This window comes from Ascaphus truei, chromosome 5 (genome assembly GCF_040206685.1).
Source record: "Ascaphus truei isolate aAscTru1 chromosome 5, aAscTru1.hap1, whole genome shotgun sequence".
Lineage (NCBI taxonomy): Eukaryota > Metazoa > Chordata > Amphibia > Anura > Ascaphidae > Ascaphus > Ascaphus truei.
The window spans coordinates 141,665,569-141,677,728 of record NC_134487.1 but is presented as its reverse complement, the minus strand read 5'-3'; the positions used below and the strand labels follow the sequence as shown (position 1 = coordinate 141,677,728).

Below are 12,160 nucleotides of genomic sequence, written 5' to 3'. Positions count from 1 at the left end.
CCATGCCCGCGATATGCCCAGTGCATAGCTGGTCCCATTATGACCATGCCTGCGTTATGCCCAGTGCATTGCTGGAACTCTGGATTCCATTTGGTTATTGGCACTGGAGAACCTCACCTTTAGGGTGTCACCGAAGGACAACTTGTGAATGAAGTGGCTCATGTCGGGGTTCTGCGGCTGAGCAGTGGCACTGTGCGTGGATACATGAAAGTTTCCCGGGACCTACAATCAAAAAAGATAAGTGGGTTCAATCTTATACAATTGACAATGTTGTCTGACAATCTTATGGATCCATAAAGTTGAAAGAGTTGTAACAGGTCCAAAATCCCTATGTGTGGTGTGCTCAAAGCCATAACCGCTTATTAGACATACAAAGAGCTACTGATGCAGGGGGCTAAAGAGCCACTAGAGGACCAAAGTTCTTCTGAAGACTCAACGGTCTTTTTTGGGGGAGGGGGAGGGTGGAGGGGGGTTTAAAGAAATCATTCATTTTCAGTAAAACAACAAGAAACACATGGTCGGCATTCATTTACTAGCTTTTCTTAAAGCTGCAGTTCAGTCAATATCCTGCATGTGTGTTTTTTTTTAATAAATCAGTTCTGTAGTAAGAAAAAATACTTTTAACATTTTCTGTTTTAAAAAACAACTTTGAAAGACCAATTTTCTTGTATTCTATTTTAACAGCCATTTGCTAAGGCACTGCCCCTTCATGTCGTGTCACAAGTCCTGGCACACCCCTTTGTCAGCCCTGCCCTCCCTCTAGCACATGTCAGTGCAGGAGTTCTCATGAATATTCATGAGCTTCCACTGAGTGACAGAAGCAGAAGAAAAACATATCCCTTCTCTAATGATGTCACCAAATTTCGCCGATCAATACATGGAGAACGAATTGACCTGCAGCTATACAGTTCTTAGAGATTGCCCACATGAAACTATTGAAGTAAAAAAAATAATTAAAAAAAATAAAAAAAGACTGAACTGCAGCTTTAAGATAGTTAGATATCGACCTTGAGATTCTAGTTTCCATGGAAACCTGAGCCCACATAATACCCATGTCATGAGCTGTTCTGCAATCAGCCAGCATGACGAGTACTGATCCCTCCCCATCACACTACATATACTGAAGCAATAAAAAAGGTGGTTTCAGGTAAACCCCATTCCATAAAGCAGGCCTGCACAACTTGTACAGAGAGAAGGGCCGAACTGCTCCAAGGAAAAAAAAAAAAAAAAAAAAGAGATTTGGGCCGCACGGGTAAAAATCATCATCATCATCATCATCTCTCAAGCACCTCTCATCATCCTCATATATCTCCCCCAGCACCCTTCATCATCATCCTCATATCTCCCCAAAACCCATCATCAACCTTTGCGAGACTCCCCATCGATCTCTCATACCCCCATCTTTCCCCCTCACCCATACACATAATACTCCCCCCACATCAAACACACACCACCTGCACACTACACAAATCCCACCCCCCCTGCACCTCACAGCACTCTCCCCCCCCCCCCTGCAACTCACACCACTCCCCCCCCCCCTCACAAGGAAAACAGAGTCAGGCCCCACAGCCCATTTTAGCAGCCCCTCACAGCCCATTTCAGCAGCCCCCCCCCCCACCCCATTTCAGCAGCCCCCCACAGCCCATATCAACAGCCCCCCCCAGCCCATTTCAGCAGCCCCCCCATATATAAGCAGCCCCCACTCCTCCTCCTCCCCCCATGTCAGCAGTCCCACCTCCTCCCCCCATGTCAGCAGCTCTCACTCATCCTCCCCCCATGTCAGCAGCACCCTCCTCCTATGTCAGCAGCCCCTCCCCCTCCCATGTCAGCAGCCCCCCCATCCTCCTCCCATGTCAGCAGCCCTTACCTGACGTTGGTGGCGGTGGCAGCAGGGAAGCGCAAGGGATGTGCACTAGCAGCAGACCCGGGTCGCGCTACACTGCTAGAGCGCGTCACCCTGCTGGGGCGGGGGGGGGGGGGGGGGGGGTTGAGAGCGTGGTCACACAGTCACTGCTGGAGCGTGCTCCAGCATTAAGTCCTTACCAGGGAAGGGGTGTGAAGGGGGAGTTGAAGGGGGTCCATCGCGGGCCGCACCGGGTGCCCCGGCGGGCCGTATGTTGTGCAGGCCTGAGGGTTACTCTGTGCTACTGTATCATGGCCCACTAGTGCACTTGCGCCTCTTGGAGAGGGTTACCCCTTTATGGCGAATGGTATAATGTTCTACAGAATCTGCAGTGTAAATGTGTATCCAAAGCACCCGCCTGTTCCATGCAATACCCAGCCTGCTGAATCCCCCACAGGTGCCTGCAACACATTGAAAAGTGTTGAAGGGGTAAACAACCCAATTCAAGGCTACAAAAAGGGCAATTAAAAAAAAAAAAAGCCAAATTCCTTTCCTTGCCATGGCTTATGAATGCATCTCCTTTTAAAGCTGTAGACCAAGCAATATCCTACATTTGCGTGTTTTTTAAAATAAATGAATTCTGTACTATGAGAACTTGTAGTATTTTTTTTAAAAACAACTGTGAATTACATGTTTTATGTATCATAATGTAACAAGCATTTTTGTTTCAATAGCAACCATTTGCAAAGTCACACCCCCTTCCTCTTCTGAAAGACTCTGGCACACCTCTTTTTGAGCCCTGCTCTCTCTAGCTGTGCAACAATTGTATCTACTGACTGCCTGGTCACATGATCTTCTCGAACTTTGCATCTTTGGTCCTCTTCTACTGCACTGACAGACATTTAGTGAACCACAAGCCGAATTTTTCGCTGATATGTCACGAGAACAGATTGATCGCCAACTTGGCTAATTTTACCATTGTGTCGTTTTGATGCACATATTAAAAGGGACAAAATAAAGTCAGGCAGCTTTGACTACTGCTTAAAAAAAGTCTGCCACTCACTGCCATGCAACGTAGACTATATAATGTAAGCCCATATGGCAGTTAAAAAGTAACCACTTAAAACACGTTTCATACATTCATTTTTACTTTGTTTATTCCTTCCTGAAATTCCTGCAAGTTTTTCTTGTTGTCCGTTTTCTTATTCTTTGAGTGCATTCTTCTGAGATGAAGTTAACATCGAATCCAATGTTATGCTAAATTTGGGCATATTCATATTTTGAGTTTAACGTTTTTCCGTGAAGACAGTGGTAGGAATTGTAAAGCTTGTAAGAATCTACCAGCTAAATGTAGATCAACACTGAATGTTCCAGCCTGGGTGTCGTGTTCCTATTTTCTGGGCTGTAAATAACTTTAGTACAGGGTGGCCCAAGATAACCAGGCCCTATTCTGATTTTTCCCCGTAGAAATGTTAACATTGTAAATAAAAGGCAGAATCTTTGAAACAACCATGAGAAATATTTCTTGCTCTGTTGTCAGCTACATAATGAAAACGACCAACTGCTGGACATGAACCCCATTTCTACCAAATATGAATGGGGCCTCTATCTTGGCCCACCCTGTAGTAGAACAGAAGACTGGCTTTGATCAGTAACCAAACATAAAAAAGGTGTAGAATAGGCCCTCCTAGGAAGTCGAATAGTGCTAAATAATACAATAATACAATATTTCAATTCTAAAACATCGGTGACATGTGAATGAATAAAGTGGATTAATAGTGATACCGAGTGTTATAAATAATACACGTGCACAAGTGGGTGATATGACATTCAAAACATGCAGCTGCAGAAAACTTGAGGCACATAGGTACCGAAAGGGGAAACTAAGACTAGAAACACAATAGTGCAATATTGCCTCTTCAATATAGCAGTGTAGGAATTGCACACACATGTGGAATAAATCAATTAGGCACAGGAGCATTACTCCTGATGAATCCATATGCGACACATGTAGAGTGGTTATTTCTGGAGACATCCATCGAAGGGCGCTGGCTTTGAAGTTCTCACGCTGTTTCCGGCATCCGTGACCATCTGACGGGAGTGACGCAGTGACGTTACGAGCGACGCCGAGACCAGTGAGGGGGTGACATCGATGAGACGCCGTCTTCCTCTACATCTCTTTGCTTTCCTTTCTTATACTGCGGTCTATAAACGCTGTTTTTTTTATTATCTTGGAGCGTGTGAGAGTGCAGTTTGTTAATACATAAACCTTACCTTTTTACCATCTGCCCTATTGTTTGTTCTCTGTCTCTTACTCCGATATCCTGCCAAGCTTCTGAAGACCCTATTAACCTATTTCCTGCCGCAGTGGATTTATGCAACATGTGACTGCAATTCCTTCAATGCTGTAGTGATGGATTCATGAATACTGAAAAGGCAATATTGTACTATTATGTTTCTATTCTTCTTTTCCATTTTAGTACCTGCGCGCCCCCACGTTTTCTAAAGATCTCTTGATCAGTAACCCACTGTTGGGTCACTTAATTGGCAGGTATGACATGGTTCCATTTTATTCTAGGGCTGCTGACTATATGAAGGACTGGGACAGAGGTACTATGGCAGGCCTCATAAGAGAGCAAGGCTGGGATAGCAAGAAGATACAGACCATAACCTCAACCACCGAGTAGATTTTCCTAAGGATATGTCCCTCGTATTATTTGCACGGTATAAATAGATCACAACGGTTTAAAAAAAGGCATCTAAAGACTTTTGTCCCATGAATAAAAAAAAATGTTATTTTGCACATTAGCACAATCACCAGGGTCTTTAATGTACTTCTAGCACGGCGGCACTTTTGCTTGAAAGGGTGAGAAACAGGTTAGGAAAGAGCACCCTGCTGTGTTTCCTTATGTGCTTTCTGTGCAGCAACACTTCAGCTCACAGCAATTACAGGCGCCCAGACTATGATGTCACAGTCATACCATAAACCAGAGACACTATTACCGTCTAATTGTGCTGTACAAAACCCTATCCCACCCATATTATGCTCTCCCGTAACCCAGATTCATGCATTGTGTATGATCATTATACACCTAGGTAATTTTCTTGCCCTAATTAGATCTCATCACAAATTTACGTAACCTCATATGCGTTGAGAGCTCAGATGTATTAAGTCAGACATTACAGGAAGCATTAACCTTGTCAGTGCCAGAGAATTTACATTTGTTACATCATGCAGGACCATCTGGCACTAAAGGAGATAACCCTGCAATAACTTACCTGGAGGAATTAATAACATAACAAACATTCTCCTTTTTTGAGCCAATTTTAACTGGGGTCAGGCCATCAAGACCAGAAACGAAGAACAGCACAAATTTGCTCATGATAATTTGCACACAAAAAAAATAAATAAATAAAAAGTTTAGCACCTCATTTACGTAGAAATCAGATTCACATATACAATAATCACTCTAAAGATTACAATATGTATACACAATTTACATCTGAATGCTAGCCCACTGTATGCACTAAACAGATAGGGGATGGAAAAATCATATCACCTTGTTTATAGTGAAGCGCCCTTCAAACCGGCAGCCATTTCCATTGTCGAGAGGGATTTTCATTGAATTATCAATGTGCCCAACTTCATGCCTCCCCATTTCATCTTGAATGTCCAGCCCAACCACTGTGCAAGAAAACAAAAAGGGTGAATAATTCCACATGGAGGTGCACAAAAATACACAAATGCAAACCTACTTTCTCTAGAAAAATGCGCATCACGATACACACTGTCTCAGCTAGTAAAAGTATTAAGTAAGACAGTTGTCTCATGGCTATAAGACAGCATCATGTTTGTAATTTTACCATTGACTAACAAAAACTTCTGGGCATTTTAAGTCTCATTGTCTTTTACTTCTGCTCATATGGGAGATGAAGGGCCTGACAAACCCATAAATCCTCAGCCTAATACTTCATTTAATAAAATATTTATCACTGTTAATTTCCCCCTTTTGTTTTTTTTAACCTTTTAAATTGCTGTCCAGCATCTGCATACAAAACATTTGGTATACAGGCAAACAATACAATGAGAACACACGCACACACTTTATATCAAAAGTAAGGCGTGCTATTTGACCACTTAAAGTAAACAGACTATATATTTGCAATATTATAAAGCCTCCTTGCACATGTTTTTAATCAAGGTAACAAAAGTGTCTTATCCAAAAATCGCATGCTGGAAACAAAGACTAATGCTTCAAAAACGTCAGTCATTCGAGTTCCCCCCAGTGCACAAACAGGTCATGCGTTTGGTTAATATTTTGGAATCTCATGGGCAATGATTATGGTAGTGTGGCACTTAGGATTTTGGCTACGGTTAATCAAAGATCAAGGGTTGGGCACGTAGGTAATCTTGAATGCTGCAGTACAAAAAGGACTGCAAACGTCTGATAACAGGTGTTATGGTGCATAAGGCTACTGCTGCCTGTAAATACTCACATTCACAGTGCAGGTTGGGCAGGCTGACATTTAAGCGCACGTCTATTTTTCCCCCACTCTCTTTATCGGGGTCATCTACATACAGCTCGTTAACACTGAAACAGAAGACATGACATGAGGGATTAGGAGGAGCCGCCAAGTGTCAACAGAAGTTAAAAACATCAGATTAACTGCTGCGCACGGCGTTCGTTAAACCCCTGACCTGCCATACTGCATGTACAGGAGCACACTCCAGGAGATGGGATTTGTCTTCCCAATAATCACACACTTAGGGTCCACACACAATCACAGGTCTGTCTGGCAAATGAGAGCACTTCGTAAAAACGAACTTTGCCGGGAGCTCCAACAAGCAGCTGTCTGACCAAAGAAGAATGCCTTTTGAGTGGTTAATCAGGAAGCAATGATTTATTATGATTAAACAAAGAGATCAGTTAGCTTGTGAAATCCTTACACAGGGGTCTTTCATAGGCAGCACGCTACAGCATGACACTGCTTATACAGCTTTAACCAGCTTTAAGAAACCGTGTGACTTGGACCTTGGCTCAGTACTGATGCTGCAGCCAAAATCTGATACAAGGGCAAAATGGGGACAAAAGTGGCAACAGGGAGACGCTGAAGTGACTAACTAGAAAAATGATATTAAAATAGATGGTTGTGTGCTCATATGCAAGCCCATACCCAGAATCCTGTGCAAGTGCATTATGTACGCTAATAGTTTAATTAAGCCCCCACTTGCCGCCACATAACGGGCTGTATCAACGATGCAAATTAGCACTACAAACGTCTTCGCACTGAGCTCTTGAAGGTCAATGGATTAATATAGTTTTCAAATTGCTTTTGCGAATGTAATTTCATGCCACAAGGACACTGAATTTGTTGAAAAGCCAACATTGAAAGTGTGGAAAGTTGGAGATGCAAATCTCCATTTGTATGGTTGGTAGACAGAGGGGAAACAATATTTACTTCTTCCACACTTTAAAAACGCATCAAAATAAGAATTTTTGTAGTGGAGATCTACTCTTAAAACCTGCTGGCAAGTATAAAAGAATAGAGAAGTTAAATGGAAAAAACTATTAATTAAAATCCCAGCATACTGGATAAAGGTGGCCTGACATTTCAGAACAGGAATATTTGGGTGGATGATATGGGTGTGTTCCAGTCATTAGTCACAAGGTGATTAAAATAAAGAAACTGGGTCAAGGAGAGGAAACTTCACCTAATCGGATTACGAGAGAGAAAACATGAGACAATGAGAAGGGGAGGAGAAGGGGTGAAGAGGACACCTTCCAATAACAAAGCTAACTTTCAGCAACACTACTACAAAAGTTCGGGGGACATTATTTAGCATTTGGGGCACCATTCTTGTGCCCTGCTGCACTTTTTTTTAAATCTTTTTCTTACAAGAAACTACTATTTGGCCTTCAAGGCCTCTGGTATAATAATACTGGAGGTACATAGCAGGTATTCTGCTGTGGTCTCACATGTCGTGTTTCGTGTGAGAGTCAGAGGTGGGGAAAAAAAAAAAAAAAAACTCCACAAACACCCTTCCCCACAAATACATGTTGAGGCATCGCCAGGATTGCTCCATTAAGTAAACAATGGAGAAGAAATAGCAATCAGCAAGGCCTGTCGCTTTAAAGGAAATGGGTCACTAACAAGACTTCCGCTTCATTTTTTCTAAAAGCATAAATTATTGTACAAGTCCTTACCAAGCAGCATTTCTCCTATGTAAACAATTACATCTGAATTTATTCAAATCACAGTATCACGGCTTTTATTTTTTTTTAAAGCCAATTCATGCAGTGGTTCTCAAATGTATCCTTATTGTGGACCACACACACACGATAATTGCTTGCAGGACCACCATACTTTCACAGAACGGTTCAGCAATGTCGCTTTATTTGATTTATAATATATCATAAAGAAAGTGGGGCTTTCTGAAATACATTTCTTATAACTAGTCCAAAGAGTTGTGGATCAATTTTTAATGAAATGTAGAGCTTTTTGCATCAGACAGTACGTTTAGTCACTTCCACCAGTTTACACTCTATTTACAACTATATTGCTAGAACCAAGTTATCAGTTTACCAAATTCAGTCATATGAAATTAAGAAAAGGAACCTGTCACTTACGGCACACCTGTCAGCACATGACCTGCATATGGGACAAGGGTTAATACACAGCTCTCTAGCGGATATACTTTTCACCTGCCGCAAAGGTCCCTCAAATGGGCAATAGCTCCCCTCACTCCTTCCCAGCATACCATCTGCTAGACAGGACACTGGTGAGCATGTGACATATGCAACCAGGGTTAATACACACGGCTACTCTAGCCCAACTCACCTTTCTTCTGCACAAGATACTTTTCAATGAGTTAATATCTATCCCTTACTCGATTGCAAATCACATCTATACGCTTCCACCATCCACGAAATATCAAATACGAAATGATTCAGTGTCTTAGGTCCCTGTCTATTATAGAAAAAAAAAAGGGGGGGGGGGGGGAAGAGGGAAGGAAGGGGGGTGGTGCGCCGAGCACGCACTTTGAAATTGTAATTTTACTTTCAAAAGTCTTTCATTCACTTACAATGACAAAACACAAAGCAGTTCCACATACATGTTGTGTTTGCCAGTCTGTGGGGGGGTTGAGTGGTTTGGTGTGTGTGTGAGTGGGGGGGGGGGGGGGGGGAAAGAGTATGTGGGGGGGTGTCAGCCGTCCGGGCATGCAGTCTGGCTACCTCCGACTATACGGGTTTCCCGGCCGTCACATTTGCGCATGCCTGGCATACCTCTGATGTCTCTGCGGATGCGCGGCACCCTGTGGCTGACTCTGCGCATGTGCGGATCCCATCGGCCACAACCGCATGAGACACCCCTCTGCTGCCTCTGCACATTCGTGTCACCCGCCTCTGCGCATGCGCGGCACCTGCCATACGCGCAAGTTAGAGAGTATGTAGCATGCATGGAAGGCTTCAGCTGTCTATGCACATGCACGAGTGATATTTAGATTATCCAGCGGAGCCGCGATGTGTCTGCGCGGCACCTGTGAGGTCATGCGCAATATCTTACTTCTGCAACAATTTTTGTTCCCATGAAGGAGATTTGCACCAATGCAAATTTTGAATGCGTCAGTGCCAGGTAAGAAGTTTCACTTCAAAAAACGATGTACTTACATACAAAAATCTGCTGGAGTAAAATGTCCGAAAACGTAAATACGCTCTACAAAGCACACAGTTCATTCAGAGTTCAAAGTATTACTTATACAATCTTTAATATGTATGTGCGTGCGTGCGCACTCTGCGCGCACTCGCGCGCCACACGCGCACACACACACACACACACACACACACACACTACAGAAAACGACTACTACAAGAACATACAAATACAATAAACGCAGTAGTTTCTTAAAATAAAAGGACAAAACAAATTCCTATACAGTACAGTATGTTACCATGTCATAGGTCCTGTCCCGGAGAGGTCACTGGAATACAAGATAATTCACGTCTTCTGATCCCAAAACACACCTCTCTTGAATTCTGATTTTCATTGCCTTTTGCACTATTTCTTCCCATTGAAATCAGCCCACGCCTGCCGTAAATCAGCTACTGGGTTGACAGTTTTAAGACTTGGGCCGCGATTATAGCGCTGGTGGTGACGCACGCAGCCGAATCAAATACCTGATGTCCAATGACGCTGTGCATAGTGGGCGTGACCACGACCAAAGCGTCTGTATCCAGAGACGTAAAAATTATTTGTTTTAGCTGCAAAGGCCACGTCACATGACCGTCGCACGCGCTGGCACTATAATCACGGCCTTAGAAGAAAATAAAACAACCATTGACGTTTAAAAAGTTAGCCAAAATATAGAAAGACTTTGTATCTTAATTTCTCTAATTTTTAGACGCTATTTTCACCGTTACACACCTGTGTACTTCACGTGCACGCTTGCATCTAAAATTTGACAACCCAACATCTATTTTTGCAGGAGAAACAGTTCTCTCTTTTGCACCTCTTCCACATGCAGTGTGTAGTATGATTTGATTAGTCTGTTCGCAACGTGGACAGACATCCATTTGCTACGCTTATGAATTGCTGTCAGGCCCATCATGTTATATTTAATATAGCTCTCCAACGAGGTTTGTCACCTCTCTGACACACAGGAGGTATCAAGAATGTAAGCCCAGGATCTGGCTATCGTCCACAGCCTCCTAAACTTACTTTTAGTGGGCCATCAGCCATACTCCCCAATTAACACACTTGGTAGATAGTGCAGACACAGGAAGGGTCTTGACCTGTCAAACACAATTTCTTGTATTTTTAACCTAATTTCTAACCAACGTTAACCCCCAGATTGATTAACATACTTGATAATCCCCGTCATTTTTATTATTACAGAACCTGTGTAGTTTAAGCAGCTCATTAGCAGATTTCTGCCCCCCGCCCCCCCGGGAAGGGTGGAGGGGCAGGAGAGAGAGCACACGTGCAGAGAAAAAGAGAGGGGGCATGAGGGAGCCGAGAAGGAGGCGTGAGGGGGCAGAGCAGGGAGAGGGGGCAGAGAAGGGGGCGAGACGGTTGAGGTTCTCCAGAATTTTATGATATAATTATAGTGTTTCTCAACCCCAAACCCACCAAAAAAAGGAGGTTGACATCAATGCTTTGTCAAGCGATGTAACCTATTTATTCTAATTGCTAACACAAAAACTAGAGAGGGGGGGGGGTCAGAGGAAGGGGGAGGGAGGTTGTCAATGTAGTGTTTTCTCTACCCTTATCCCAGAGTCAAAGTTAATGGATGGAGATTGGGTAAACAGTAGCAGCAGGGGATAGCCAAGGGCACACCACACCCCAAATCTCAGCTAACCATGCTTACAAACAAACTTCCAGATTTATCAAGTGCCATTACCGGTTAGGGCACAAATGGGTGTTATGTCCATTAAAATGCCCTAATAAGAGCAGCTTTTACATTACTAGATAAATGCTCTGTTGCAGCACTAAACATTAGATCGTAAGCTCTTCGGAGCAGGGACTCCTCTTCCGAAATGTTACTTTTATGTCTGAAGCACTTATTCCCATGATCTGTTATTTATATGATTGTCACGTGTATTACTACTGTGAAGCGCTATGTACATTAATGACGCTATATAAAGACATGGATACATACATTTAAGACAAGAGCACAAATGACAAGGCATCTTATGTAACACTTCTCGGACGGTTAGTCCTTGGTTTATGAGGTTTCGGTTTTCATGGCTTGATTTGGGTGTGAATGCGAATTATAATTATGGTCTGCAAACTGGGTCATTGCAAACCAATACCTTCAATTAACCGAGGCAGAACAACCTCATGACGCGAACAAAACGTCAGAGAAAAGTATGCAGCAAAGATAAATCTAGATAACATGACATTGAGCTACGTGCATTGTTAAATCCTCTCTTGGATATTGGCTCAAACACAGTAACCAGAAAGTTCGGGGGAATGGTTTCCCCTTCTTATGTAGCTGTGTGTGATAAAGGGCGATTCTCCATGATAACGCCAAGTAACACTTATTTTATTGCATCCTGCTAGCGAGTATGTTTCCCTTCTCTGGGCTGAACTCAAGCATGTCAGCCACTCATGTACCTCTGTGACAAATTGCTTCATCGTTTCTATACAATGGACTGAAGAAAAAAAACAGGGGTGCACAAACAGGGGGGGGGGGGGGTGAAATTATCTGGGCGGGGCGCGGTGCGTACAGTGGCCCCGCGCTCTTCCCCACAACATTTAAATAAAATGCCGGGGTAGCGCGCGAGGCCTCGTCTCCGGGTGGCTTCTGACAATGCA

General features: G+C 43.3%; 1 protein-coding gene across 3 annotated transcripts in view; it reads right to left on the bottom strand.

The window, feature by feature from the left end:
- ERGIC1 (endoplasmic reticulum-golgi intermediate compartment 1) overlaps nucleotides 1–12,160 on the bottom strand; it is an 85,405-nt gene that overhangs the window by 30,201 nt on the left and 43,044 nt on the right. For 2 of the 3 annotated variants that reach the window (XM_075600989.1, XM_075600990.1), the window contains exons 4-6: nucleotides 6,341–6,435; nucleotides 5,404–5,528; nucleotides 118–222 (exon numbers count right to left, since the gene is read on the bottom strand). In XM_075600989.1, the coding sequence (XP_075457104.1) occupies nucleotides 118–222; nucleotides 5,404–5,528; nucleotides 6,341–6,435 (325 nt within the window). Of the gene's footprint in view, nucleotides 1–117; nucleotides 223–5,403; nucleotides 5,529–6,340; nucleotides 6,436–6,542; nucleotides 6,693–12,160 lie in introns of those variants that run through there. The other variant, XM_075600991.1, reaches the window with a different exon arrangement.